This window comes from Nerophis ophidion, linkage group LG08 (assembly GCF_033978795.1).
Source record: "Nerophis ophidion isolate RoL-2023_Sa linkage group LG08, RoL_Noph_v1.0, whole genome shotgun sequence".
Lineage (NCBI taxonomy): Eukaryota > Metazoa > Chordata > Actinopteri > Syngnathiformes > Syngnathidae > Nerophis > Nerophis ophidion.
The window spans coordinates 17,469,956-17,496,916 of NC_084618.1; the positions used below are offsets into that span (position 1 = coordinate 17,469,956).

At 39.6% G+C, this 26,961-nt stretch overlaps 1 protein-coding gene across 1 annotated transcript in view; it reads left to right on the plus strand.

Moving 5' to 3' along the window:
• The first annotated feature begins 1,577 nt into the window (after positions 1-1,577).
• Positions 1,578-26,961, plus strand: part of tbca (tubulin cofactor a) — a 40,243-nt gene continuing 14,859 nt past the window's right edge. The window contains exons 1-3 of the mRNA XM_061907889.1: positions 1,578-1,747; positions 17,987-18,092; positions 25,902-25,988. Of these exons, the coding sequence (XP_061763873.1) occupies positions 1,695-1,747; positions 17,987-18,092; positions 25,902-25,988 (246 nt within the window). The 5' untranslated portion in view covers positions 1,578-1,694. The remainder of the gene's footprint in view (positions 1,748-17,986; positions 18,093-25,901; positions 25,989-26,961) is intronic.

Sequence of the window (26,961 nt, forward strand, 5' to 3'; positions counted from 1 at the left end):
TGTGTGTGTGTGTGTGTGTGTGTATGTGTATATATATATATATATATATATATATGTATATGTATGTATGTATATATATATACATGTATATGTATATGTGTGTGTGTGTATATACAGTATATATATATATGTATATGTGTGTGTGTGTATATACAGTATATATATATATACATATGTATGTATATATATATATATATATATATATGTGTGTGTGTGTGTATATATACAGTATATATATATACATACACACACACATTAGGTCAGGATAAAACAGGCTAATGTGTACATATATATATATATATATAAATATATATATATATATATATATATATATATATATATATCCATCCATCCATTTTCTACCGCTTATTCCCTTTTGGGGTCGCGGGGGGCGCTGGCGCCTATCTCAGCTACAATCGGGCGGGAGGCGGGGTACACCCTGGACAAGTCGCCACCTCATCGCAGGGCCAACACAGATAGACAGACAACATTCACACACTAGGACCAATTTAGTGTTGCCAATCAACCTATCCCCAGGTGCATGTCTTTGGAAGTGGGAGGAAGCCGGAGTACCCGGAGGGAACCCACGCATTCACGGAGAGAACATGCAAACTCCACACGGAAAGATCCCGAGCCTGGATTTGAACCCAGGACTGCAGGACCTTCGTATTGTGAGGCAGACGCACTAACCCCTCTTCCACCGTGAAGCCCTGTGTATATATATATGTATATATATATATATATATATATATATATATATATATATATATATATATATATATATATATATATATATATATATATATATATATATATATATATATATATATATATATATATGTATATATATATATATATATGTATATATATATATATATATATATATATATATATATATGTATATATATATGTATGTATATATATATATATATATACACATATATACATCCCATGTTGCTACTTTTTAGTAAGCGATAAATCAAGACCTTTTTCACATTCTTAGAGAAAATATATGTTTACATTAAATAGTTTGTATTAAACAAATAGAGTTCAGAATCATGCATGTTGGTTTTGTTGTTCTGAAATGTTTTGTTTCCCCCTGAAACCTACAGAGCGTTATTTTTGGAAAGGAATAGCTGTGCATGGTATTCTATGATTAATACCGGGTGAAATATAAAGGACTATACTGTACACATATAGTTTTGACTTAAAAGCCATCAAAAGAAATATGACTTACTATGAAATTGATTTATTTCTCTCTCTTCTTTTCAAACATCATACAACCACGAGATGAACACAGCTCTATGAACCTTGTCAATTAGTTTTCTCGGATGGCACCGATAAGATTTAATGAATTTAAGGCATAACGCGCTTAACTCTTCATTAAAACAATTAATAGTTGTTTTTTAACGCAGAGTGCAGAGAGTAAACATTATATACAACCTTTTAAAACGCAACAAAATGTGTAATTATTTGCTTTTAGAAGTCAGTCAATGTAATAGTCCTCTTTTTGTGAAGTTTTCCCAAAAGAGCGCCGAGCTATCGACTCAACTCAGCCGCCGCGTGAGATCGATTCCTCCGTGTTCGACTCGTCTTCCCTGCCTTCAACCTGCACGCACATAGGCACCGGCTTTACCGAGATAGCATCAGGACAGCTCAATCTCTACAATAAATAAAACCCGCCGTCTGGAATCATGACCGACCCGAGGATACGACAAATTAAGATCAAAACTGGCGTCCTGAAGAGGTACGTGTGTAATATAAGATAAACCCCAAGCCTGCCGTTGGCGAAGTTAGCCAACTAGCTCGTTAGCTTGGCTGGGTAGACTCGGCGACAGAGTAGGCCGCGAATGCGTTAGTTTTACGGCATGTAGCCTTAACGCCAGTCCGATGCTTTAGCCAGGCCTCCAGCCGGCTAACGCAATGACCGAGCGGGGTTCGGAGAAACTAACACCGGTCTTTCTGAATAATAAACACAACCTGTTGTGTAATGTGAGTTTTAATGCTTAAAATGATGGACTTGGGTTGTTATTCTGTATGTTTTGCTGTAGCTTCCGTGTTGCTAATAAGCTACACGCCCTGTCACACAATTATTGTGGCTGTCAAACTACCAGGGTTTAATTTACAAACTCCGTTTCCATATGAATTGGGAAATTGTGTTGGATGTAAATATAAAAGCAATACAATGATTCATTTTCAACTCTTATTCAATTGAATGCACTACAAAGACAACATATTTTGATGTTCAAACTGATAAACATTTTTTTCGTGTGCAAATAATCATTAACTTTAGAATTTGATGCCAGCAACACGCGAAAAAGAAGTTGGGAAAGGTGGCAATTAATACTGATAACAGTGAGGAATGTTCATCAAACACTTATTTGGAACATCCCACAGGTGTTCAGGCTAATTGAGAACAGGTGGGTGCCATGATTGGGTATTAAAGCAGCTTCCATGAAATGCTAAGTAATTCACAAACAAGGTTGGGGCTAGGGTCACCACTTTGTAGGCAAATTGTCGAACAGTTTTAGAACAACATTTCTCAACGAGTTATTGCAAAGAATTTAGGGATTTTACCATCTACGGTCCGTAAAATCATCAAAAGGTTCAGAGAATCTGGAGGAATCACTGCACGTAAGCGATATTAAGGACCTTTGATCCCTCAGGCGGTACTGCGTCAAAAACCAACATCAGCATGTAAAGGATATCACCACATGAGCTCAGGAACACTTCATAAAAACACTGTCAGTAACTACAGTTGGTCACTACATCTGTAAGTGCAAGTTAAAACTCTACTATGCAAAGCCAAACCCATTTACCAACAACACCCTGAAACGCCGCTGGCTTCGCTGGGCCCAAGCTCATATAAGATGGACTGATGGAAAAGTGTTCTGTGGTCTGACGAGTCCACATTTCAAATTATATTTGGAAACAGAGGACCTGGTGTCCTCCAGAACAAAGAGGAAAATAACCATCCGAATTGTGATAGGCGCAAAGTTCAAAAGCCAGCATCTCTGATGGTATGGGGGTGCATTAGTGCCCAAGGCATGGGTAACTTACAGATTTGTGAAGGCACCATTAATGCTAAATGGTCTATACGGGTTTTGGAACAACATATGTTGTCATCCAAGCAACGTTATCATGGATGCCCCTGCTTATATCAGCAAGACGATGCCAAGCCACGTGTTACAACAGCGTGGCTTTATAGTAAAAGAGTGTGGGTACTTTCCTGACCCGCCTGCACTCCAGACCTGTATCCCAATGAAAATCTGTGGCGCATTATGAAGTGTAAAATACGACAGCGGCGATCCCGGACTGTTGAATGACTGAAGCTCTACATAAAACAAGAATGGGAAAGACTTCCACATTCAAAGCTTCAACAATTAGTTTCCACAGTTCCCAAACGTTTGAGTCTTGTTAAAAGAAAAGGTGATGTAACACAGTGGTGAACATGCCCTTTCCCAACTACTTTGGCAGGTGTTGCAGCCATGAAATTCAAAGTTAATTATTATTTGCAAAAAAAAAGTTTGAGTTTTAACATCAAATATCTTGTCTTTGTAGTGCATTCAACTGAATATGGGTTGAAAAGGATTTGCAAACAATTGTATTCTGTTTATATTTACATCTAACACAATTTCCCAACTCATATGGAAACGGGATTTGTATATAACCAGCAGTGTTGGGTTAGTTACTGAAAACCAGTAACTACTTACAGTTACTAGTTACTTTATTTAAAAAGTAACTCTGAAAATTAACTATTTAGTTTCCCCTTTTGTAATTCTTTTTTTAAGGCAATTACCACCATAATGACAACATTAAAATACAGTAGTGTAGTAGACCTAAGTAGTCATTAAGGACCACCACAATGACAACATTAAAATACAGTAGTGAAGTAGACCTAAATATTCATTAAGTACCACTATAATGACCAACATTAAAATACAGTAGTGTAGTAGACCTAAGTATTCATGATGTACCACTATAATGACAACATTAAAATACAGTAGTGTAGTAGACCTAAGTATTCATTAAGTACCACCATAATGACATTAAATACAGTAGTATAGTAGACTTAAGTATTCATCAAGTACCAACATAATGACAACATTAAACTACAGTAGTGTGGTAGACCTAGGTATTCATTAAGTACCACCATAATGACATTAAATACAGTAGTATAGTAGACTTAAGTATTCATCAAGTACGAACATAATGACAACATTAAAATACAGTAGTGTGGTAGACCTAGGTATTCATTAAGTACCACCATTTTGACATTAATTTGCAGTAGTGTAGTAGACCTAAATATTCATTAATTACCACCATAACGACAACTTTAATATACAGTAGTGTAATAGACCTGATTATTCATTAAATACCACCATAATGACAACATTAAAATACAGTAGTGTGGTAGACCTAAGTAGTCATTAAGTACCACAATAACGACAACATTAAAATACAGTAGTGTAGTAGACCTAAGTATTCATTAAGTACCACCATCATGACAACTTTAAATACATTATTATAGTACGCCTAAGTATTCATTAAGTACCACCATAATGACAATATTAAAATACAGTATTGTGGTAGGCCCAACTATTCAAGTACCACCATAATGACACTAAATACAGTAGTGTAGTAGACCTAAGTATTCATCAAGTACCACCATAATGACAACATTATAATAAAGTAGTGTAGTATACCTAAGTATTCATTAAATACCACCATAATGACAACATTAAAATACAGTAGTATGGTAGACCTAAGTATTCATTAAGTACCACCATAACGAAAACATTGAAATACAGAAGTGAGGTAAACCTAAGTATTAATCAAGTACCACTATAATGACCAATATTAAAACACAGTGGTGTAGTAGACCTAATTATTCATTATGTACCACCATTATGACAATATTAATATTCAGTACTGTAGTAGACCTAAATATTCAATGATTACCACCATAATGACAACATTAAAATACAGTATTGTAGTAGACTTAAGTATCCATTAAGTACTACCATAATGACAACATTAAAGTACAGTAGTGTAATAGACCTGATTATTCGTCAAGTACCACCTTAATGACAACATTATAATAAAGTAGTGTAGTAGACCTAAGTATTCATTAAGTACCACCGTAATGACAGCATTTAATATAAAGTAGTGTAGTAGACCTAAGTATTCATTAAGTACCGCCATAACGACAACATTGAAATACAGTAGTGTAGTAGACCTAAGTATTCATTAAGTACCGCCATAACGACAACATTAAAATACATTACTGTAGTAGACCTAAGTATTCATTAAGTACCGCCATAACGACAACATTAAAATACAGTAGTGTAGTAGACATAAGTATTCATTAAGTACCACCGTAATGACAACATTAAAATACAGTAGTGTAGTAGACCTAAATATTAATTAAAAACTGGTATATTTAATATTTTTGGTCTCTAAATATTTAATTAATTGATTATTTGGTGTACCACCAGATGGAGCCCGTGTACCACTTTTGGCAGCAAGTCCGGCAAAAAGCACTACAACGTTCCAAAGTTTAAGTTGTCCTTTCAAGGATTCAGTGAATTTTAGCTTCACTCTGAGATTTGACCCTAAAGCGGTCTATCTTTAGTGTGCAGTGTACATAACTGCGCGCAGGTGGAAGTAGTATTTCTGTCTGGACAGCGTGGCGCAGTTGTAGAGTGGCCGTGCGCAACCCGAGCGTCCCTGGTTCAAATCCCACCTAGAACCAACCTCGTCACGTCCGTTGTGTCCTGAGCAAGACACTTCACCCTTGCTCCTGATGGGTACTGGTTGGCGCCTTGCATGGCAGCTCCCTCCATCAGTGTGTGAATGTGTGTGTGAATGGGTAAATGTGGAAGTAGTGTCAAAGCGCTTTGAGTACCTTGAAGGTAGAAAAGCGCTATATAAGTACAACCCATTTATCATTTATTTATTTAAAAAGTTACATCCATTCCAAATTCCTTATGTACCCAGTTATATTTGTGAAGAATGTATGTTTATTTGCAGCTCCAGAAAGATATCGCTGTGTCCTCCCCAGCTCCTAATGGAACTTGGTGCAGATATTTTTAAAAGGAGCTCGATTAGGTTCTCCTCCCTACCTGCCGCCTGCCGATGGCGTCTGCGTAATGTAGTATTGATTGTGATTTGATGAGGGTCACGTTATTAATGCATGCTCCCTGCGGTGGTAATGATGGCGGCGAGGAAGCGCAATGTCATATTTTGTCCGTAGTGTGGGGGGAAAATACTATTATAATAGTATAATTCTTCAAATGCTGCAATGGTTGATGTTTGTGTTGCATCTCAGGTCAATGGAGTAGAACCACTAAGGTCCAACAGGGTCTTTTCAGAGACCATTTTGGAAATAGAACTCGGGCTCGGGTGAGTTGTCGACTTTGTCGACGTCGTGTACCTTGCATCGCGAAAAGATGCCATAAATGGTGTTTCGACATTTACCAACGAGCTATTGCAAGGAATTTAGGGATTTCACCATCCACGGTCCATAACATCATCAAAAGAATTTGGAGAAATCAATGCACGTAAGCGACAATGCCCGTGATCTTGGATCCCTCAGGCGGTACTGCATCAAAAAGCGACATCAGTGTGTAAAGGATATCACCACATGGGCTCAGGGACACTTCAGAAAACCACTGTCAGTAACTACAGTTGGTCGCTACGTCTTTAAGTGCAAGTTCAAACTCTACTATGCGAAGTGAAAGCCATTTATCAACATCCACCAACGCCGCCGGCTTTGCTGGGCCCGAGCTCATCTAAGATGGAAAGATGCAAATTGGAAAAGTATTCTGTGGTCTGACGAGTCCACATTTGAATTATTTTTTGTAAACTGTGGACGTCGTGTCTTGCGGACCAAAGAGGAAAAGAACCGTCTGGATTGTTATCGGCACATAGTTCAAAAGCCAGCATCTGTGGTGGTATGGGGGTGTATTAGTGCCCAAGGCATGGGTAACTTACACATCTGTGAAGGCAGCATTAATGCTGAAAGGTACATGGAGGTTTTGGAGCAACATGTGTTGTCATCCAAGTAAGGTCTTTTTCATGAACGCCCCTGCTTATGTCAGCAAGACAATGCCAAATAACATTCTGTACATGTTACAGAAATGTGGCTCCGTCGTAAAATAGTGCGGATACTAGACTGGCCTGCCTTTTAGTCCAGACCTGAAAATGTGTGGTGCAATATGAAGCCTAAAATACCATAACGGAGACCCCGGACTGTTGAACAACTTAAGCTGCACATCAAGCAAGAATAGGAAAGATTATTATTATTTTACTTGTGGTTTATTCGTTACTAATTAAATGCAGGTTTGTTTGTTTTTTGGTGGTACAATAAATACTCGTATTAAAATTTGTAAATTATCTTATAAACAATGTTGATCACAACATCAATTAGGGATGAATGGCTTATTTGCCGATACTCCGATATTGTCCAACTCTTAATTACCGATTCTGATATCAACCGATACCGATATATACAGTCATGCAATTAACACATTATTATGCTTAATTTTGTTGTGATGCCCCGCTGGATGCATTAATCAATGTAACAAGGTTTTCCAAAGTAAATCAACTCAAGTTATGGAAAAAAAATGCCAACATGGCTCTGCCATATTTATTATTGAAGTCACAAAGTGCATAATTTTTTTTTTAACATTCCTCAAAACAGCAGCTTGAAATTTGGGACATGCTCTCCCTGAGAGAGCATGAGGAGGTTGAGGTGGGCTGGGTTGGTGGCCAGGGGGTGTATATTGTATTGTCCTTGAAGAGTTAATGCTGCAAGGCGTTCTGGGTATTTGTTCTGTTGTGTTTATGTTGTGTTACAGTGCGGATGTTCTCCCGAAATGTGTTTGTCATTCTTTTTTGGTGTGGCGCATATTTGTAACAGTGTTAAAGTTGTTCATACGGCCACCTTCGGTGTGACCTGTGTGGCTGTAGACCAAGTATGTCTTGCATTTTTTTTGTGAGTGGGAAAAGCCGTAGATATTACGTGATTGGGTCGGCACGCGAAGGCAGTGCCTTTAAAGGGGAACATTATCACCAAACCTATGCAAGCGTCAATATATACCTTGATGTTGCAGAAAAAAAGACCATGTATTTTTTTTAACCGATTTCCGAACTCTAAATGGGTGAATTTTGGCAAATTAAACGTCTTTCTGTTTATCGGTCTTTTAGCGATGACGTCAGAACGTGACGTCTCCGAGGTAACACACCCGCCATATTCATTTTCACATTCCAAACACCGGGTCTCAGCTCTGTTATTTTCCGTTTTTTCGACTAATTTTTGGAACCTTGGAGACATCATGCCTCGTCGGTGTGTTGTCGGAGGGTGTAACAACACTAACAGGGAGGGATTCAAGTTGCACCACTGGCAAGAAATCTGCCGCCAGACCCCCATTGAATGTACCAAAGTGTCTTCACGTTTGACCGGCGATGCTAAGACAGACATGGCACAGAGATGTATGGATAACTGCAGATGCATTTGCAACGATTAAGTCAACGAAATCACAAAGGTGAGTTTTGTTGATGTTGTTGACTTATGTGCTAATCAGACATATTTGGTCACGGCATGACTGCCAGCTGATCGATGCTAACATGCTACGCTAATCGATGCTAACATGCTATTTACGCTAGCTTTATGTACATTTGAAACTAGATACCCACATTTAATGCGAAACAAACACTTACCAATCGACGGATTTAAGTTGCTCCAGTGTAACAAGATGCGAAAGTCCTGATCGTTTGGTCCGCACATTTTACCGGTGATGCTAATAAGGCAGTTATGCTATGGGCCACTTCATTAGGTACACCCACGCCGAATAGCGTCAATAGCTATTCGCTCAATAGCTTCAATTTCTTCTTCAATTTCGTTTTCGCTATCTGCTTCCATACTCCGACCATCTGTTTCAATACATGTGTAATCTGTTGAATCGCTTAAGCCGCTGAAATCCAAGTCTGAATCTGAGCTAATGTCGCTATATCTTGCTGTGGTAACCACCATGTTTGTATTGGCAGCCCTGTGTGACGTCACAGGGAAATGGATAGTGGTTTTGAAGATAGCAAAAATAAGGCACTTTAAAGCTTTATTTAGGGATATTCCGGGACCGGTAAAATTTTGAAAAAAACTTCAAAAAATACAACAAGCCACTGGGAACTGATTTTTATTGTTTTTAACCCTTTTGAAATTGTGATAATGTTCCCCTTTAAGGTTTATTGGCGCCCTGTACTTCTCCCTACGTCCGTGTACCACTCCGTACAGCAGCGTTTTGAAAGCAATACCGATAATTTTTGATATTGCATTTTAAAGCATTTATCGGCCGATAATATCGTCAGTCCGATATTATCGGACATCGCTGATATCAATAAAAAAAAAATTGTGATTATTTGTGCCATAATAGTCCAGCTCTACCGTATCACATCACAGTGTTATTGTAATAATTTTGATACCAAAATATTGCGGTATTATGATACTGTTACCGTCATTGTTCATCCCCCGTGTTTTTGTCCGACTTTGAGACGTGTTTTTTGTCTGTTTTCTCCAAATTGTATGACCTCCCAGCTGTTGTAAAGTTGCCAGCCTGTTTACAAGTGTGCTCCGTCACCAGGTCCCCTCAGCCGCCCCCCTGTCGTTCCTTTGATTCCGCGGCAAAGCCGGGGGTCTATTCTGCTCGCCGCCCCGGCGATGCGGATGGCCTTAATCAAATGACAAGAGTAATTTGCCTTTGTCATTCCACGACACGCTGCCTCAAAAATACAGTGCGGGAGAAGGCGGCTGACTAGGTGGCGTCGGCCGGCTTTAATTCCCTTTTTTTCCCCCCGTTCCTATTTTCCACCGAGCTGCCTTTTCCATTAAGCCGGAGGTGGCAGGTCTATTTAAAACCAGCCGCGACCCCGGCTCTCCAACTCTGTGGGAAATAAGAAATTAACATCAGCACTGGAAAAAGGGGGCAGGAATGGACATTTTGTTATTAGACTGTCCTTCAGTTGTATTCAAATTATTCAAGCCATCTTTTTGTGTCTGTGTGTGTGTGTGCGTGCGCGCTCCAAACAGGTCGCCCGTCGTGCAGCGCCCTGACGGAAGCAGTGTCAGGATGAGGCGTAATTGACGTAAAATATGACAGAGTGGCGCCGGCCAGCGCGGCAATGCGAGGAGCAGCGCAACACGGCGGGGAAGCCTCGCCGCTAATGTGGCTGATTAATGGCGAATCACTCGCTGCTGACTTCATGAAGGAGGGGAAAAAAAGAAATTTGTGTTGTCACTCCGACGGAAAAAGACCATTAGTTGGGAATCATTATCAGCGGCCATATTTTCCAAGTCCATTATTCCAATCAGGGCGGGCATGTGTTTAATAGATTTACTTCCATTTGACCTGTAATTGATAAATAATCAAAATAGATCAATGTGTTTAAGACCATTTTCACTAACAATCAAGGCAAAGAGGCCCATTTACCAGCTGACTTGCTCCAAATTAGGGACTAAATTGATGATCAATTAATTGAGCGTTGAGATGCTCCTCAATTTCAGAAAAAAGGGTTCAAGATTAGAAATGTCTGATATTAGCTTTTTTGCTGATATTCTGATGTTGTCCAACTCTTAATTACCGATTCCGATATCAACCGATACCGATATATACAGTCGTGGAATTAACACATTATTATGTCTAATTTTATTGTGACGCCCCGCTGGATGCATTGAACAATGTAACAAGGTTTTCCAAAAAAAAAATCAACTCAAGTCATGGAAAAAAGTGCCCACATCCATCCATTTTCTACCGCTTATTCCCTTTGGGGTCGCGGGGGGGGGGCTGGTGCCTATCTCAGCTACAACTGGGCGGAAGGCGGAGTACACCCTGGACAAGTCGCCACCTTATCGCAGGGCCAACATGGCACTGACATATTCATTATTAAAGTCACAAAGTGCATTAATTTTTTGAACATGCATCAAAATTGCAGCTCTCCTTGAGAAAGCACGAGGAGGTTGGGGGGGGGGTATTTTAGCTTCCCGGAAGAGTTAGTGCTGCAAGTGGTTCTGGATATTTGTTCTGTTGTGTTACGGTGCGGATGTTCTCCCGAAATGTGTTTGTCATTCTTGTTTGGTGTGGCTATACAGTGTGGCGCATATTTGTAACAGTGTTAAAGTTGTTTATACGACATCATGAACGTGGACCCCGACTTAAACACGTTGAAGAACTTATTCCGGTGTTACCATTTAGTGGTCAATTGTACGGAATATGTACTGAACTGTGCAATCTACTAATAAAAGTTTCAATCAATCAATCAAAAACCACCCTCAGTTTGACCTGTATGGCTGTTGACCAAGTATGCTTGCATTCACTCTTGTGTGTGTGTGAAAAGCCATAGGTATTATGTGATTAGGCCGGCACGCCCCCCAATATTGCTGTCTGGGTGGAAATCGGGAGATTTTCGGGAGAGGCACTGAAATTCCGCAGTCTCCCGGGAAAATGGGGAGTGTTGGCAAGTATGACTGGGAGACGAAACTGCTCCGTGTACCACTCTGTACAGCGGCGTTTTAAAAAGTCATAAATTGTACTTTTTGAAACCGATACCAATAATTTCCGATATTCCATTTTAAAGCATTTATCGGCCGATATTACCGGACATCTCTATTCAAGACTGCACATGGAACGGGCGTCAAAGTTCACAGCTCGATCACCTCTGCTTTTACGAAATGCCACGTTGCGGACTTTAGCGGTATCAATAGAAAGTTTTATGTTTATACAGTACAGTCATTCAATGCGTTTTCTTAATTTTCATGACTATTTACATCAGGCCTGGGCATTTATTTTGACTCCCGGGGCACAAATTTAGAGAGAAAAAATGTGTCTTGGGGCTAGGGCTGGGCGATATGGCCTTTTATTAATATCTCGATATTTTTAGGCCGTGTCACAATACATCATATATATCTCCATATTTTGCCTTAGCCTTGAATTAACTCTTGATGCATATAATCACACCAGTATGATGATTTTTATGTGTCTACATTAAAACATTCTTCTTCATACTGCATTAGTATATGCTACTTTTAAACTTTCATGCAGAGAGGGAAATCACAACTGTATTTATTAAGCAGGGGCACAAACATTCATGTCATTTCCAAAACAGAAAGTGCAAGATTGTCAGAGACATTTTAATTCAAGCTGTGAGTGCACTTTTGTGCATGATGTCACTAAGATGACATATCAAAACAACACTAGTTAAGTGCACTTTTTGTACAGAACACCACTAGAATAGTTTAAAACAAATAAAGTGCACTTTTGTGCATGTTGTCACACAAGATATTTCAATAAGTGTCAAATAAAAATGAGCTGCATAATAGGAAATCAAATAGTGTATGTCCTTCGCTATGTAGTAGGTTCCTGCGCAGGTTATCTTCTTCTATTGTTGACAATTTTTTTTCATACGGTGTTGATCTGGAAATAGTTGCTTCGGCATTTTGTTGGTGGGGCACCGAACGGAGATGTTGACATGCGGAGTTTCAAGCACTCTTCATTCTCTAGCGTGTGACTTTTCAATTGATGCCACATTAGCAGCGGTGCTACTTTTTTTTAGCAATGCTTTTGCCGCATAATTGTTCACCATCGTCCCGCTTGAAGCCAAACCACCGGCAAATGATGGACCCCCCGCTGTTTTTCTTGGGAATCATTTTTCCTTCATTTGTTACCAGATATTGCACCTTCTCTCTTTCGTATTACCACCTGCACCACTCCGCTAGCATCAAAGCTAACGTTACCATGTCGCTACCTCTCTGCTCCGCGGGAGCATGTGACGTATGTACGAAGGTGCGCTTGTTTTAAGTCGCTTTGAGAAGGAGACAAGAAAGAGTGGGAAACGCATTCAGTGTAATGCCCGCAGCTAAAAGCAACTGCGTGAGAACGTATACTCCAATATCACGATATAATCATTTTGTGTATCGCACAGAGACAAACCCGCGATATATCGCCCAGTCCTACTTGGGGCCGGTATATCTATTTCGATATAGTCATTTTCTGTATCGCACAGAGACAAACCCGCGATATATCGCCCAGTCCTACTTGGGGCCGGTATATCTATTTTTAGGAACACTAATACAAAACCTCACAATAATGTCTGATTTAATGCTAAAAAAACTTTATGACAGACCGCCATGCGACAGGAATGGAATTTTAATTTTTTTGTACTGAATAAGACACCCAGAATGTACATGAAAACAAAGAATGTGGGATTTCACAATATTACTATGAAGGATAAAACACTGACTATTGACAACATATGAACGTCGCACCCCCTCTCCATCCACATATTTTACATTAAAGCGAAACGCAACAAAAATGGAACAAACACAGCGAAGTATGAAAGCAAAGGTTAAAATAAAGCCCCACCTACAATCTGATACATCTTATATATCACTAAGCTTTAGAACTTTGTTGTAAAAAATCTCCTTCCACATCTGTCCCTGACACCCACATTTCAGGCCCTGGAAACACTGTGGAAACGCTCCCCACCCACACTGCTTGGTGCCTTGTCTGAGCTGCTGTGACTGACATTACCATAGTAACTAATTACATTACCATAGTAACTAATTACATTATCATAGTAACTAATTAGATTACCATAGTAACTAGTATATCATTCAAAAGCGCAGATTCTAACCATTGAAATACCGTATTTTTCGGAGCATAAGTGGCTCCAGAGTATAAGTCGCACCTGCCGAAAATGCTTAATAAAGAAGGAAAAAAATATATATAAGTCGCACTGGAGTATAAGTCGCATTTTTTGGGGGAAATTTATTTGATAAAACCCTACACCAAGAATAGACATTTGAAAGGCAATTTAAAATAAATAAAGAATAGTGAACAACAGGCTGAATAAGTGTACGTTATATGAGGCATAAATAACCAACTGAGAAGGTGCCTGCTATGTTAACCTAACATATTATGGTAAGAGTCAATCAAATAAATATAACATATAGAACAGGGGTCGGGAACCTTTTTGGCTGCAAGAGGCCAAGAAGCCAAATATTTTGAAATGTATTTCCGTAAGAGCCATATATTGTTTTTTTAACACTGAACACAACGTGCATTTTTAAGTAAGACTAACATTTCTAGAGTATAATAGGTCTCTTATTCTTTGTAATAACATTGTTATTCTGAAGCTAACTGTGGAGGGGGCATGGCCTGCAGGCCTGCAACAAAGCGGGGTGTGCCAGGACCGGCCTCGAAATCAGCAACGAGCGTAGATGGCCCACCTGGGCCTTGTTATCTAATCACCTGTCGCTCTGTTTATAACCAGCAGCCAGGGAGAGAGACGGGGTTGGGGCTGGAGCCAGAGTGCGAGCAAGAACGAAAGAGAAAAAGACAATTGCTGGAAAGCAACTGACTTATTGAAAAATAAAGCAATATTGTAACCCTGAAACAGGCTCTCATGTCGGTGCTTGGTGGTCTGACGAACCCCTAGGAGGGCAAGCCCCACACCAACCAATAATAAATAACTTCTTACCATTAACGCAACTTCTTGAACAAGTGCGGTAGAAAACGGATGGATGGATTAAAAATGCACAAGAATGTTTTATATCTTGAACATTATTTTTAACACTGTGATTACAAGTGGAATTATGCATTACTTATCGGGTCAAGCAATGTCTGCTCAGATTTACCTGAGAGCCAGATGCAGTCATCAAAAGAGCCACATCTGGCTCGCGAGTCATAGGTTCCCTACCCCTGATATAGAACATGCTATACATTTACTAGGGGTGTAACGGTACACAAAAATGTTGTTTCGGCACGTACATCGGTTCAGAGGTCACGGTTCGGTTCGATTTCGGTACAGTAAGAAAACAACAAAATATAATTTTTTGGGGTTATTTACCAAATTTGCAAATTTTCACCAAAAATATTTTTCTTACTGGAATATTTGATGTGAAGTAATTGCAACCCTGGATAGTGTTGTGTACGTGAGGACTGGAAGGAGACGACGGTACGAGAGACTTAAGGTTACCAGGTTTATTGGAACCTTTGATGATTGTGTGGGATGTGTATGCTACTCTTAAGTGTTGGCTGCAGGTTTAAAAGTAAAGTTAACCATGTTCATAAAACAAGAGGATGTTGTATGTGCATGATGAATGAAACCTTCGTCTGGTCAAGGAGGGTTAGGCAAAAGGGTGATCCGGGGACAGGCAGGAGGTCGAGAGGCAGGCGGCAAGCAAACCAGGTCCGAGTCCAAGCGGGTGATCAAGGATCGAGGGAGGCAACTGCAAGGAGGACAAGGGACAAGTCAGCGAGGCAAACAGGCAAAAGGGACAAACGAGGCGAGGACAACGAGAGGGAAGCCAGAGACGTATATGTTTACTAAGAGGAGTCAACGACGTTCTGGCACAGGATCCAAGGAGTGACTGGACTTTATGCTGTGCCCTTGATTGCTGCCAGGTGCTCTGAGGACAGGCAGTCTGCAGCTGGTGCGATGAGTGGGCGTGGTGCTATAGGTGCGTGGGGGCGTGTACTGGCCTGCTGCCAGAAGGACTGTGGGAATCTGTTGTGGAAGAATCTTGGGTTCGAATCCACGCCGTGACAGGTCAATAATTCATAATAATGATTTTGATTCAATATTATGTTTTGAGCAATGACAGTTTGAAAGACAAAAAAACAGTTTTGTTTTATTAGTCAACATTGCAACTTTTTCTAAATTACATTCAACCTTCAAGCTTTTTTATTTAACTTTTGATATGTTTTTGTTTATTTTAATACTATTTTTAGAATGTGCCATGGGACATGTCCTCTTTTGCTAGCATGCTAGCAGCAACCGGGCTAAGATAGACTGACCATACGTCCTCTTTTCACCGGACATGTCCTCTTTTGCGGGGCTGTCAGGGCAGAGTTTCTTAAATGCCTCAAATGTCAGGCATTTTGAGTATTGTTTACGCTACCTAATATGTCCGTGTGGAAACTCGTTCGGTACGCCTCCGCACCGAACCGAAACCCCCGTACCGAAACGGTTCAATACAAATACACGTACCGTTAGACCCCTAATGTTTACCAAACAATCTGTCTCTCCTAATTGCTAAATCCCATGAAATCTTATACGTCTAGTCTCCTACGTGAATGAGCTAAATAATATTATCTGATATTTTACGGTAATATGTTAATAATTTCACACCTAAGTCACTCCTGAGTATAAGTCGCACCCCTGAAAAAACTGTGACTTATAGTCCGAAAAATACGATACTTTGTACAGTTCAAGACTTAGTCATTTGAAAACGTCAATGCACATCATAATGGCAGCTACACTTTCCATCTTAAAGGGGAACATTAATATCCAAACCTATGCGAGCGTCAATATGTACCTTGATGTTGCAGAAAAAAGACCATGTATTTTTTTAACTGATTTCCGAACTCTAAATGGGTGAATTTTGGCAAATTAAACACCTTTCTGTTTATCGGTCTTTTAGCGATGACGTCAGAACGTGACGTCACCGAGGTAACCCACCCGCCATATTCATTTTCACATTACAAACACCGGGTCTCAGCTCTGTTATTTTCCATTTTTTCGACAATTTTTTGGAACCTTGGAGACATCATGCCTCGTCGGTGTGTTGTCGGAGGGTGTAACAACACTAACAGGGAGGGATTCAAGTTGCACCACTGGCCCGAAGATGCAAAAGTTTCTTCCGCCAGACCCCCATTGAATTTGCCAGAGTGTTTGCACATTTGACAGGCGATGCTAAGACAGACATGGCGCAGAGATGTATGGATAATCTGCAGATGCATTTGCAACGGTTAAGTCAACAAAATCACAAAGGTGAGTTTTATTGATGTTGTCTTATGTGCTAATCAGACATATTTGGTCACGGCATGACTGCCAGCTAATTGATGCTAACATGCTATTTACGCTAGCTGTATGTACATTTGAAACTAGATACCCACATTTAATGCGAAACAAACACTTACCAATCGACGGATTTAAGTTGCTCCAGTGTCACAAGATACGAAAGTCCTGATACTTTGGTCCGCACATTTTACCGGCGATGCTAATAAGGCAGCCATGCTATGGGCCACTTCATTAGGTACACCCATGCTATGGCGGAATACCGTCAATAGCTATTCGCTCAATAGCTTCAATTTCTTTTTCAATTTCGTTTTCGCTATCTGCCTCCATGCTCCGACCATCTGTTTCAATACATGCGTAATCTGTTGAATCGCTTAAACCGCTGAAATCCGAGTCTGAATCCGAGCTAATGTCGCTATATCTTGCTTTGGTAACCGTCATGTTGTTTGTATTGGCAGCCCTGTATGACGTCACAGGGAAATGGATAGTGGCTTCGAAGATAGCAAAAATAAGGCACTTTAAAGCTTTATTTAGGGATATTCCGGGACCGGTAAAATTTTGAAAAAAACTTCAAAAAATACAACAAGCCATTGGGAACTGATTTTTATTGTTTTTAACCCTTTTGAAATTGTGATAATGTTCCCCTTTAAACATCTAAAAAAATGATTTGGGAAGGTCTGGGGGGGCCAGATTGAAAAGCTTAACCTGGGCCTTAATTTGCCCAGGTCTGATTTACATAGTAGATTGTCACTGAAGGCAACACAACTATGAATGAACACACGTGGAGTTATGTACTTCACACAAACAGGTGAAATAACTGAAAACATGTTTTATATTTTCGTTTCCTCAAAATAGCCACCCTTTACACGTGTGCTTGAAGCTCATGGAGAGAATGCCAAGAGTGTGCAAAGCCGTAATCAGAGCAAAGGGTGGCTATTTTGAAGAAACTAGAATACAAAACATGTTTTCAGTTATTTCACCATTTTACATAACTCCACATGTGTTCATTCATACTTTTGATGTGACAATCTACAATGTAAATAGTCATGGAAATAAAGAACACGCATTGAATGCGAAGGTGTGTCCAAACTTCTGGCCTGTGCTGTGCATCAAGGGTGTCTCCTGTGTGCAGGCTGATCAAAGAAGAGGTCTCGTATAAAAAGGAGGCCAAGCAGCAGGAGGAGAAGATCGAGCTGCTGAAAGCGGAGGCGGCCGACACTTACCTCATCAAGCAACACGTGAGTGGCGCAGGGATGGGTACGATTCACTTTTCAACCCATACGGAACCAAATCCCTGTACCTGGTATATTAGACACGTTTCGACTGTCATCTGCAGTCTTCGTCAGAATTGTGACGTGTTGCCTATCAGCTGTTCTTATAAGCCGGGGGTCGGCAACCCGCAGCTCTTTAACGCCGCCCTAGTGGCTCCCTGGAGCTTTTTCAAAAATGTATGAAAAATGGAAAAAGATGTAGGGGAAAAAAAACGTATTTTTTGTTTTAATAGGGTTTCTGTAGGAGGACAAACATGACACAAACCTCCCTAATTGTTATAAAGCACACTTTTTATTAGGGTTGTGGGAAAAAATCGATTCGAATACGAATCGAATCTGTTGTGCCATTCAGAATCGATTCACTTTTTTTTTTTTTAAATTGATTTTTTTTTTTTTAAATCAACCCAACAAACCGCTACACAGCAATACCATAACAATGCAATCCAATTCCAAAACCAAACCTGACCCAGCAACACTCAGAACTGCAATAAACAGAGCAATTGAGGAGACACAAACACGACACAGAACAAACCAAAAGTAGTAAAACAAAAATGAATATAATCAACAACAGTATCAATATTAGTTATAATTTCAGCATAGCAGTGATTAAAAATCACTCATTGACATTATCATTAGACATTTATAAAAAAAAGAACAATAGTGTCACAGTGGCTTACACTTGCATCGCATCTCATAAGCTTGACAACACACTGTGTCCAATGTTTTCACAAAGATAAAATAAGTCATATTTTTGGTTCGTTTAATAGTTAAAACAAATTTACATTATTGCAATCAGTTGATAAAACATTGTCCTTTACAATTATAAAAGCTTTTTTTTTTAAATCTACCACTCTGCTAGCATGTCAGCAGACTGGGGTAGATCCTGCTGAAATTCTATGTATTGAATGAATACAGAATCGTTTTGAATCGGAAAAATATCGTTTTTGAATCTTGAATCGAAAAAATCGATATATTATCGAATCGTGACCCCAGGAATCGATATTGAATCGAATCGTGGGACACCCAAAGATTCGCAGCCCTACCGTTTATATTAAACATGCTTCACTGATTCGAGTATTTGGCGAGCGTCGTTTTGTCCTACTAATTTTGGCAGTCTTTGAATTCACCGTAGTTTGTTTACATGTATAGCTTTCTTCGACTTTCTAAGACGTGTTTTATGCCACTTCTTTTTCTGTCTCATTTTGTCCACCAAACTTTCAACGTTGTGCATGGATGCACAAAGGTGAGTTTTGTTGACGTTATTGACTTGTGTGGAGTGTTAATCAGACATATTTGGTCACTGCATGACGGCAAGCTAATCGATGCTAACATGCTATTTAGGCTAGCTGTATGTACATATTGCATCATTATGCCTCATTTGTAGCTACCGTATTTCCTTGAATTGCCGCCGGGCATATGGTATGCGCCTGCCTTGAATTACTGTCGGGTCAGACTCGCTTTGCAAAATACTTAGCGCATGCTTAGTATTACCGCCGGGTCAAACTCGTGACATCACGAGTGACACTTCCCCTGTCATCATTTTCAAAATGGAGGAGGCTGATTTCAATACCGGTAATTTGAAATCGCATAAAGGGAAGAAGATTAAGAGCTATTCAGTAAGCTATTCGGTATGCTAAAAAGAACAGTATGCAGCTATGTTTTATCAATATACCTGTGGAGCTGACGGTCCGACAGACAGGCAGGGCAAGCTGGAGTTGGCGGCGTGGGAACTCGGTGCTCTCTCCTTGTCACATGGCGAGGGAGAGAGCACCGAGTTCCCAAAGAGTAAATAGAGCAAGAGCATACCAGTCACTTCCTGCTATCGGCATGCAACTAAGCTGATTGGATTGTGGCGGCAAGAGCCTAATAGTCTCCACAAATGTATGTATGTATTTGACACATGCGTTACATAAAGGTAAGACCATAATAACGTTTTTTTTTTATTAAATGTGCTTTTCATGATGGTATCCTTACATCACACTCAAATTTTTACTGCATGCCTTTGGTAAGTGCCGGAGTGAAAAGAGGTTTTAAAATAATTAGCGCATGCTTACTTTTACCGCATACCTTTGGTAAGCGCAGGAGTGAGAAGAGGTTTTAAATTAATTAGCGCCCCGGCGGCAATTCAAGGAAATACGGTATTTGAGCTCATTTAGTTTCATTTACGTCCTCACAATTCAGTTGATATCTCATGGCACACTATCTGTATGTAATATGGCTTTTATTTTTTTGCGGCTCCAGACGGATTTGTTTTTGTATTTTTGGTCCAATGTGGCTCTTTCAACATTTTGGGTTGCCGACCCCTGTTATAGGCGTAGACCTGGCAAGTCTACCAGTGTATTGACAAGACTGGAAACATCTGGAAATGAACAGATGAACAAATTCCACCGCCAAGATGACTGCAGTCAAAATATTACTGTTCATCCAAAACTGACACACACCGTCCAATACATACTTGGGACCTCCGAACAGCTGACAGCACACAAACTGTCAGTCTTGAGAACATTCCATGAACGGGCCAACATCATAACAGAAGAAGAACACTGCCAACCAGGTAGAGATGACAGGTCTGCCTGGTTGGCCATGCCTATAACAACAGCTGACAGGCAACACATCACAGTGGTCAGGTGACCCGTCTGAAGAAGACTGCAGATGACAGTCGATACCAAAATGTATTTCGATACTTTTCGGTACCTATCGATACATTTCTAAATAAAGGGGACCACAAAAAATGTCATTATTGGCTTTATAAAATCTTAGAGTACATTAAAAATAGGTTTATTATTGCAATTTGGCCTTTAAATAAAATAATGAACATACTAGACAAATTGTCTTTTAGCAGTAAGTAAACAAACAAAGACTCTTAATTAGTCTGCTGACATATGCAGTAACATATTGTGTCATTTATCTACCTATTATTTTGTCAACATTGAGGGACAGGCTGTAAAAATGTTCATTTACTGTTAATATCGGCTTATTTTCCATTTCAACATGTTCTATCTACATTTCTGTTAAAATGTAATAATCACTTATTCTTCTCTTCCTTGATACTTTACATTAATTTTGGACGACAGCACAAATTTAGGTATCAATCCGATACCAAGTAGTAACAGGATCATACATTGTTCATTTTCCAAGTCCTCGTGTCCAGGGACGTAGTTCCTGAGTTTATAAACATAATATAATTTTTTTGCGATGCGAAAAAATATCGATGTAATCATAGTTGTATTGTCTAGATATGCTCTTGTACTTTGTATCATTAAAGTGGATGTTAAGTGTAGATCCACCCATGGCATTTGTTTACATTGTGACGCCGATGAGCTATTGTATCCTCCTATGGTGTGTAGTGAAGCACTGGGGGAGCGGTACTTTTTAGAGGCGGTATAGTACCGAATATGATTCATTATACCGAGTATGATTGTCATTCGTAATGACAATAAAGCTGATTCTGATTAGTATCGTGGTAATATATTAGTACCGGTATACCGTACAACCCTAGTCCATCCATCCATTTTGGGATCGCTGGGGGTGTTGGAGGCTATCTCAGTTACAATCAGGCTGAAGGTGGGGTACACCCTGGACAAGTCGCCACCTCATCGCAGGGCCAACACAGATAGACAACATTCACACTCACATTAGATAGTACTTTATTTATTCCGTCAGGAGAGTTCCTTCAGGAAAATTACAATTTTCAGCACAATCCCATTCAAGATCAGACAAACATTACAGGGAGACAGAACAGGATCGCTGACGGGTCTGCCGGCTTCCAGCGCCCCTTACAAAAAAGATGACATACAGATAAACGGGGGGGGGGAATAGAAGATTAAAATAAAATAAAAAATAAAAACAATTGTGTCAGGTAAAAGTTCTATATAATATAGCCAAGATATTGTCTGATTACAAACATTTTTTTAAATATTCATCTTAGTTGCAGTTTTCATTACCAAATTTGGAAGTGTTGAAATCGCCACGTAAAATCGGCAAATGCTAATTGTAGCCTGTCTATGGCAAATCCAATGCAAATTAGCATCAAGCTAGCACACTTTAGAAGACTAAAACCTTATTTTACGTTTGAGCGTTTTTTTTTCGGCATGCTTGCTTTGTTGGTGTGGAAAATTGCAATATAACTTAGCGAGACTTTGGCTGAGTCTGCCCGAAATCTTTACATGAGCCGGAGTCAAGTCTGCAACCGAACATGAGGAATCTGTCTGGCAGGTTGTCAAAGCGCCTTGACAGAACACCAGCAGGACATGTGACATCTTCCCCTCGGCTTGTTGCTCGCATGTCAAACAATTGGCCTGATTAGCAGAATGACGCTAATGGATCGTCTTCACGCTGCTTCTCCTGGCATCACGTCGTCTTCATCCCCCCTCGCCGACCACGCCAATACACGCTTTAACGCAGGGCCGTCCAAACTTTGTCCCCCTTATTGACGTATCCAAGGATGCGAGGGCGGCTTTGATATTAACCAACACGATAAATAAACGTTTGGGGGGTTTTTCCAGCCCTGAGGGCTTCAATCAGTTTTGGTAAATGTTAAATGTACCGGGGACCCGAAATGGTCTCCACCATAGAAATGTTAAAAGGAAGTCATGTAAACATATTCTTTTTTTACTTACAGCGCTTAAATCTCTAGACCTTAGGTGTCAAACTCGAGGCCCTGGGGCCAGAGCTGCCCCCCCATATTAATTTGTGTGGCCCCCGAAAGGGTGGAAATGTGTTAATAAAGTTCCTTATCTTTTCTTAATAAAAGTATTACAAAAATAAATACTGTGTGCAATTACATACATTTACACTTTAATCATCTCTAATAATAAAACAAAATATTATATCATCATACATTTCAAAACAATGTTTTTGTTCGAATAAAGATAAATACTTAAATATCTGCTTGACCTATGATTTCAATCCAACAAATTGTTTATGCAAAACTTTTACAGTAACATTTCCATCCATCATATTCCGCTCATCCGAGGTTGGGTCATGGGGGCAGCAGCCTAAGCAGGGAAGCCCAGACTTCCCTCTCCCCAGCCAGTTCCTCCCGGGGGATCCCGAGGCGTTACCAGGCCAGCCAGGGGACATAGTCTTCCCAACATGTCCTGGGTCTTCCCCGTGGCCTCCTACCGGTCAGACGTACCCAAAACACCTCCTGAGGGAGGCGTTCGCGTGGCATCCTGACTATATGCCCGAACCACGTCAAGTAACATTTTTTTTACAGTAAAATCCACTTTCGTCCCGTTATTCAGTATAGAGTAATAATACACTATAAAAACACAACACCCATAGATTTTACAGTATAAAAAAAACTAGCATGAATCTTTCCGTCAATACACAAGTGGTACAGTTTTTCCATCCATCCATCCATTTTCTAAAAAAAAAAAAAGTTTTTCCATTGCATTTAATTTAATTCCATTAATTATATATGCCTTTATAAAAATAAAAAAAATGCAAATATTACGGTAAATTTGTGGCGACTGAGCTGACAGTTTTAAACCGTACAATCTAAAGAGTTTATGTACAGCGTACGTAATGTTCAAATACATAGACAATTATACACATGGTCTATGTACACACATTTATATTCTTACTGTATATTATTCACTGTTAAAAGCGGCCCTCTGAGGGCAACCATAATGAGTTTGACATGCCTGCTCTAGACCAACTTCCGTCGATATAAAGTTGAGTTTTTTTATGTTTTATGTCCTATTTGTCCAAGAAAACCCTGTTTTTGTGGCAGAAAAAAAAATGCTGATGGAGTGGAATAATTGAGGTGAAATTTGAGTCCTAAATAAGCCAATAATTGCTAACATTAGTCGTTATTCATAATTATATTATTATTATTATAATTATTATTATAGAATACTTGATTTAATTGGATCCTTGAATGGGTCAATAACATTGATTATTTTTAATGAAAAAAAACAGTTATCAGTGTTAAAATGTCAACTTTTTCTCTTTACATTACACCCTTTTGTGCCTTTACTCCACTCTCGTTATTTGTTTTTTTATAGTATTTTTACAATGTGCTGCGTGTCGTTAAAAAAAATTAGCTTATCATATAAGTTTTATTTTATTTTTATTTTTTATGCCCTTTTTGTCGAAGAAAACCTCTGTTTTTATATGGCAATCTTACAAAATGTGCAATTTTTCCCCCCAAAAATACATCAAAATACAATATTTTATTCATTTGGATCCTTGAATGGGTCAATAACATCATTGATTATTTTTAATGAAAAAAACTGTTATCAGCGTTAAAATGTCAACTTTTTCTCTTTACATTACACACGTTTGCGCCTTTACTACACTCTGTGTGTTTTATTATAGTATTTTTAGAATGTGCCGCGGGCCATTAAAAAAATTTGTATATCAGATCATAAGTTTATTTATGCCCTTTTTGTCAACAAAAACCTCTTTATATAGCAATCCTAAAAAATATACAATTTTTCCCCCCAAAAATACATCAAAATAGAATATTTGATTCAATTGGATCCTTAAATGGGTCAATAACAACAACATTGATAATTTTTTATGAAAAAAACAGTTATGTTAAAATGTCAACGTTTTCTTTTTACATTACACCCGTTGTTTGTTTTTTTACAGTATTTTTAGAATGTGCCGCAGGCCGTTAAAAAAATTTGCTTATCAGATCATAAGTTTCTATAATTTTTTTTAAACCCCTTTTTGTCAAAGAAAACTTCTGTTTTTATACGGCAATCTTACAAAATATGCAATTTTTTTTCCCAAAAAAATAGATCAAAATACAATATTTAATTTCAATTGGATCCTGGAATGGGTCAATAACAACAACATTGGTTATTTTTAATGACAAAAACAGTGTTAAAATGTCAACTTTTTCTCTTTACATTACACCCGTTGTTTGTTTGTTTTTTCATAGTATTTTTTGAGAATGAAAAATAGAAAATTTGATCCAATTGGATCCTTGAATGGGTCAATAACAACAACATTGATTATTTTTAATGACAAAAACAGTGTTAAAATGTCAACATTTTCTCCTTACATTACACCCGTTTTTGTTTTTTTTTTATAGTATTTTTAGAATTAAATATAGAATATTTGATCCAGTTGGATCCTTGAATGGGTCAATAACAACAACATAGATTATTTCTAATGAAAAAAACAGTTATCAGTGTTAAAATGTCAACTTTTTCTCCATTTGTTCCTTTACTCTACTCTCTTTGCTTGTTTTTTATAGTATTTTTAGAATTTTTAACAGGCCATTAAAACAATTAGCTGTGAACTGCAAACGGCCCCGGGCCACAGTTTGAACACCCTTGTTTACAGCAAGCATAAAAATTCAGAGCGAGTGGGTTTTGTTTGTTCATTCACAGCGGCGGCCGGGGCCCAAGCAGAGCGGCACGCTTGGCTGGCGTTAATGGCGAGATTGGGAGGCCAGACGGATTATGGTTTGGAGATGACGCGCCTGAGGCAGGATGGATTAGAGGTTTTTGTTTTAATGGAATCAATACGCTCTCTTAAGTGTCGTCTTCATCCCGCGCTGATGGGATCATTCCACCGCAGCCAGAGGGCGCCGTGACTTTTCTCTGTCGCCGCCCGGCACCGCTTAGCCCGGCTCGCTTTCCGCGCTTGCGCTTTGTCAGGTTAACATCGCACCTGGACGGCGATGGCGCGTGACGTTTTTTTTAATCGCTAGTTTAGCCCAGAGCTGACTTTGGTCCAGTCAGGTTCTCGGCTTTGTGAACCGAAAGTAGTAGGCCGCTCTGTGGGAGAGGTGTGACCAGGCGCATGTGCTTCCAGACGGAGAGCTTGAAGGAGACCATCATGATGATCCCAGACACCCGACGCCGCCTGACCCTTGCACACAACGAGCTGCAGCAGCTACTGGTGAGTGGATGACGTTTCCTTCATTTTACTCCGTAGCCTATTTTGACAATACTATTTTAAAAAGTGGAATAAAAGAGCGAACAAGTGTCATGAGAAAACGGTTGCAAAATTTACACTAATAACTCAAAGCCGACATGCCTTGCTCAAAAAGTTATAAAAAGTTGTAATGGATGGGTAGATCTGACGTCGGTCTAGAGCATGGGTGTCAAACTCTGGCCCACGGGCCAAATTTGGCCCGCCGTGTAATTTCATTTGGCCCTTGAGGCAATATTAAATTAACATTAGAGCTGGCCCGCCGCTGTCACACCGCATTCACCACTAATACTCATACTCGTCAACCCTCCTGATTTTCCCGGGAGACTCCCGAAGTTCAGTGCCCCTCCCGAATTTCTCCCGACTTCCACCCGGACAATAATATTGGGGGCGGGCCGTAAAAGCACTGCCTTTGGTGTTCTCTACATGTCGCCACGTCCGCTTTTCCTCCATACAAACAGCGTGCCGGCCCCCTCACATAATTTATGCGGCTCATACACACACACACAAGTGTATGCAAGGCATACTTGGTCAACAGCCATACAGGTCACACTGAGGGTGGCCGTATTAACAACTTTAACACTGTTACAAATATACGCCACGCTGTGAACCCACAGCAAACAAGAATGACAAACACATTTTGGGAGAACATCCGCACCGTAACACAACAAACACAACCGAACAAATACCCAGAACCCCTTGCATCACTAACTCTCCAGGGATGCTACAATATACACCCCCGCTACAACCGAACCCCGCCCCAACTCAAACCCGCCGCCAAAAAGAGGCATTCAATCTGTATTTTTATTTTATATGATATGCCATTGATATTTTTTAATTATTATTATTTAAAACTCGATTTTGCATGTCACTATAAAGTTATATAAGCCTTGCTTGGTAAATATTCAATGCAAAACTTGTTTGGGTCCCTATTAAAGGA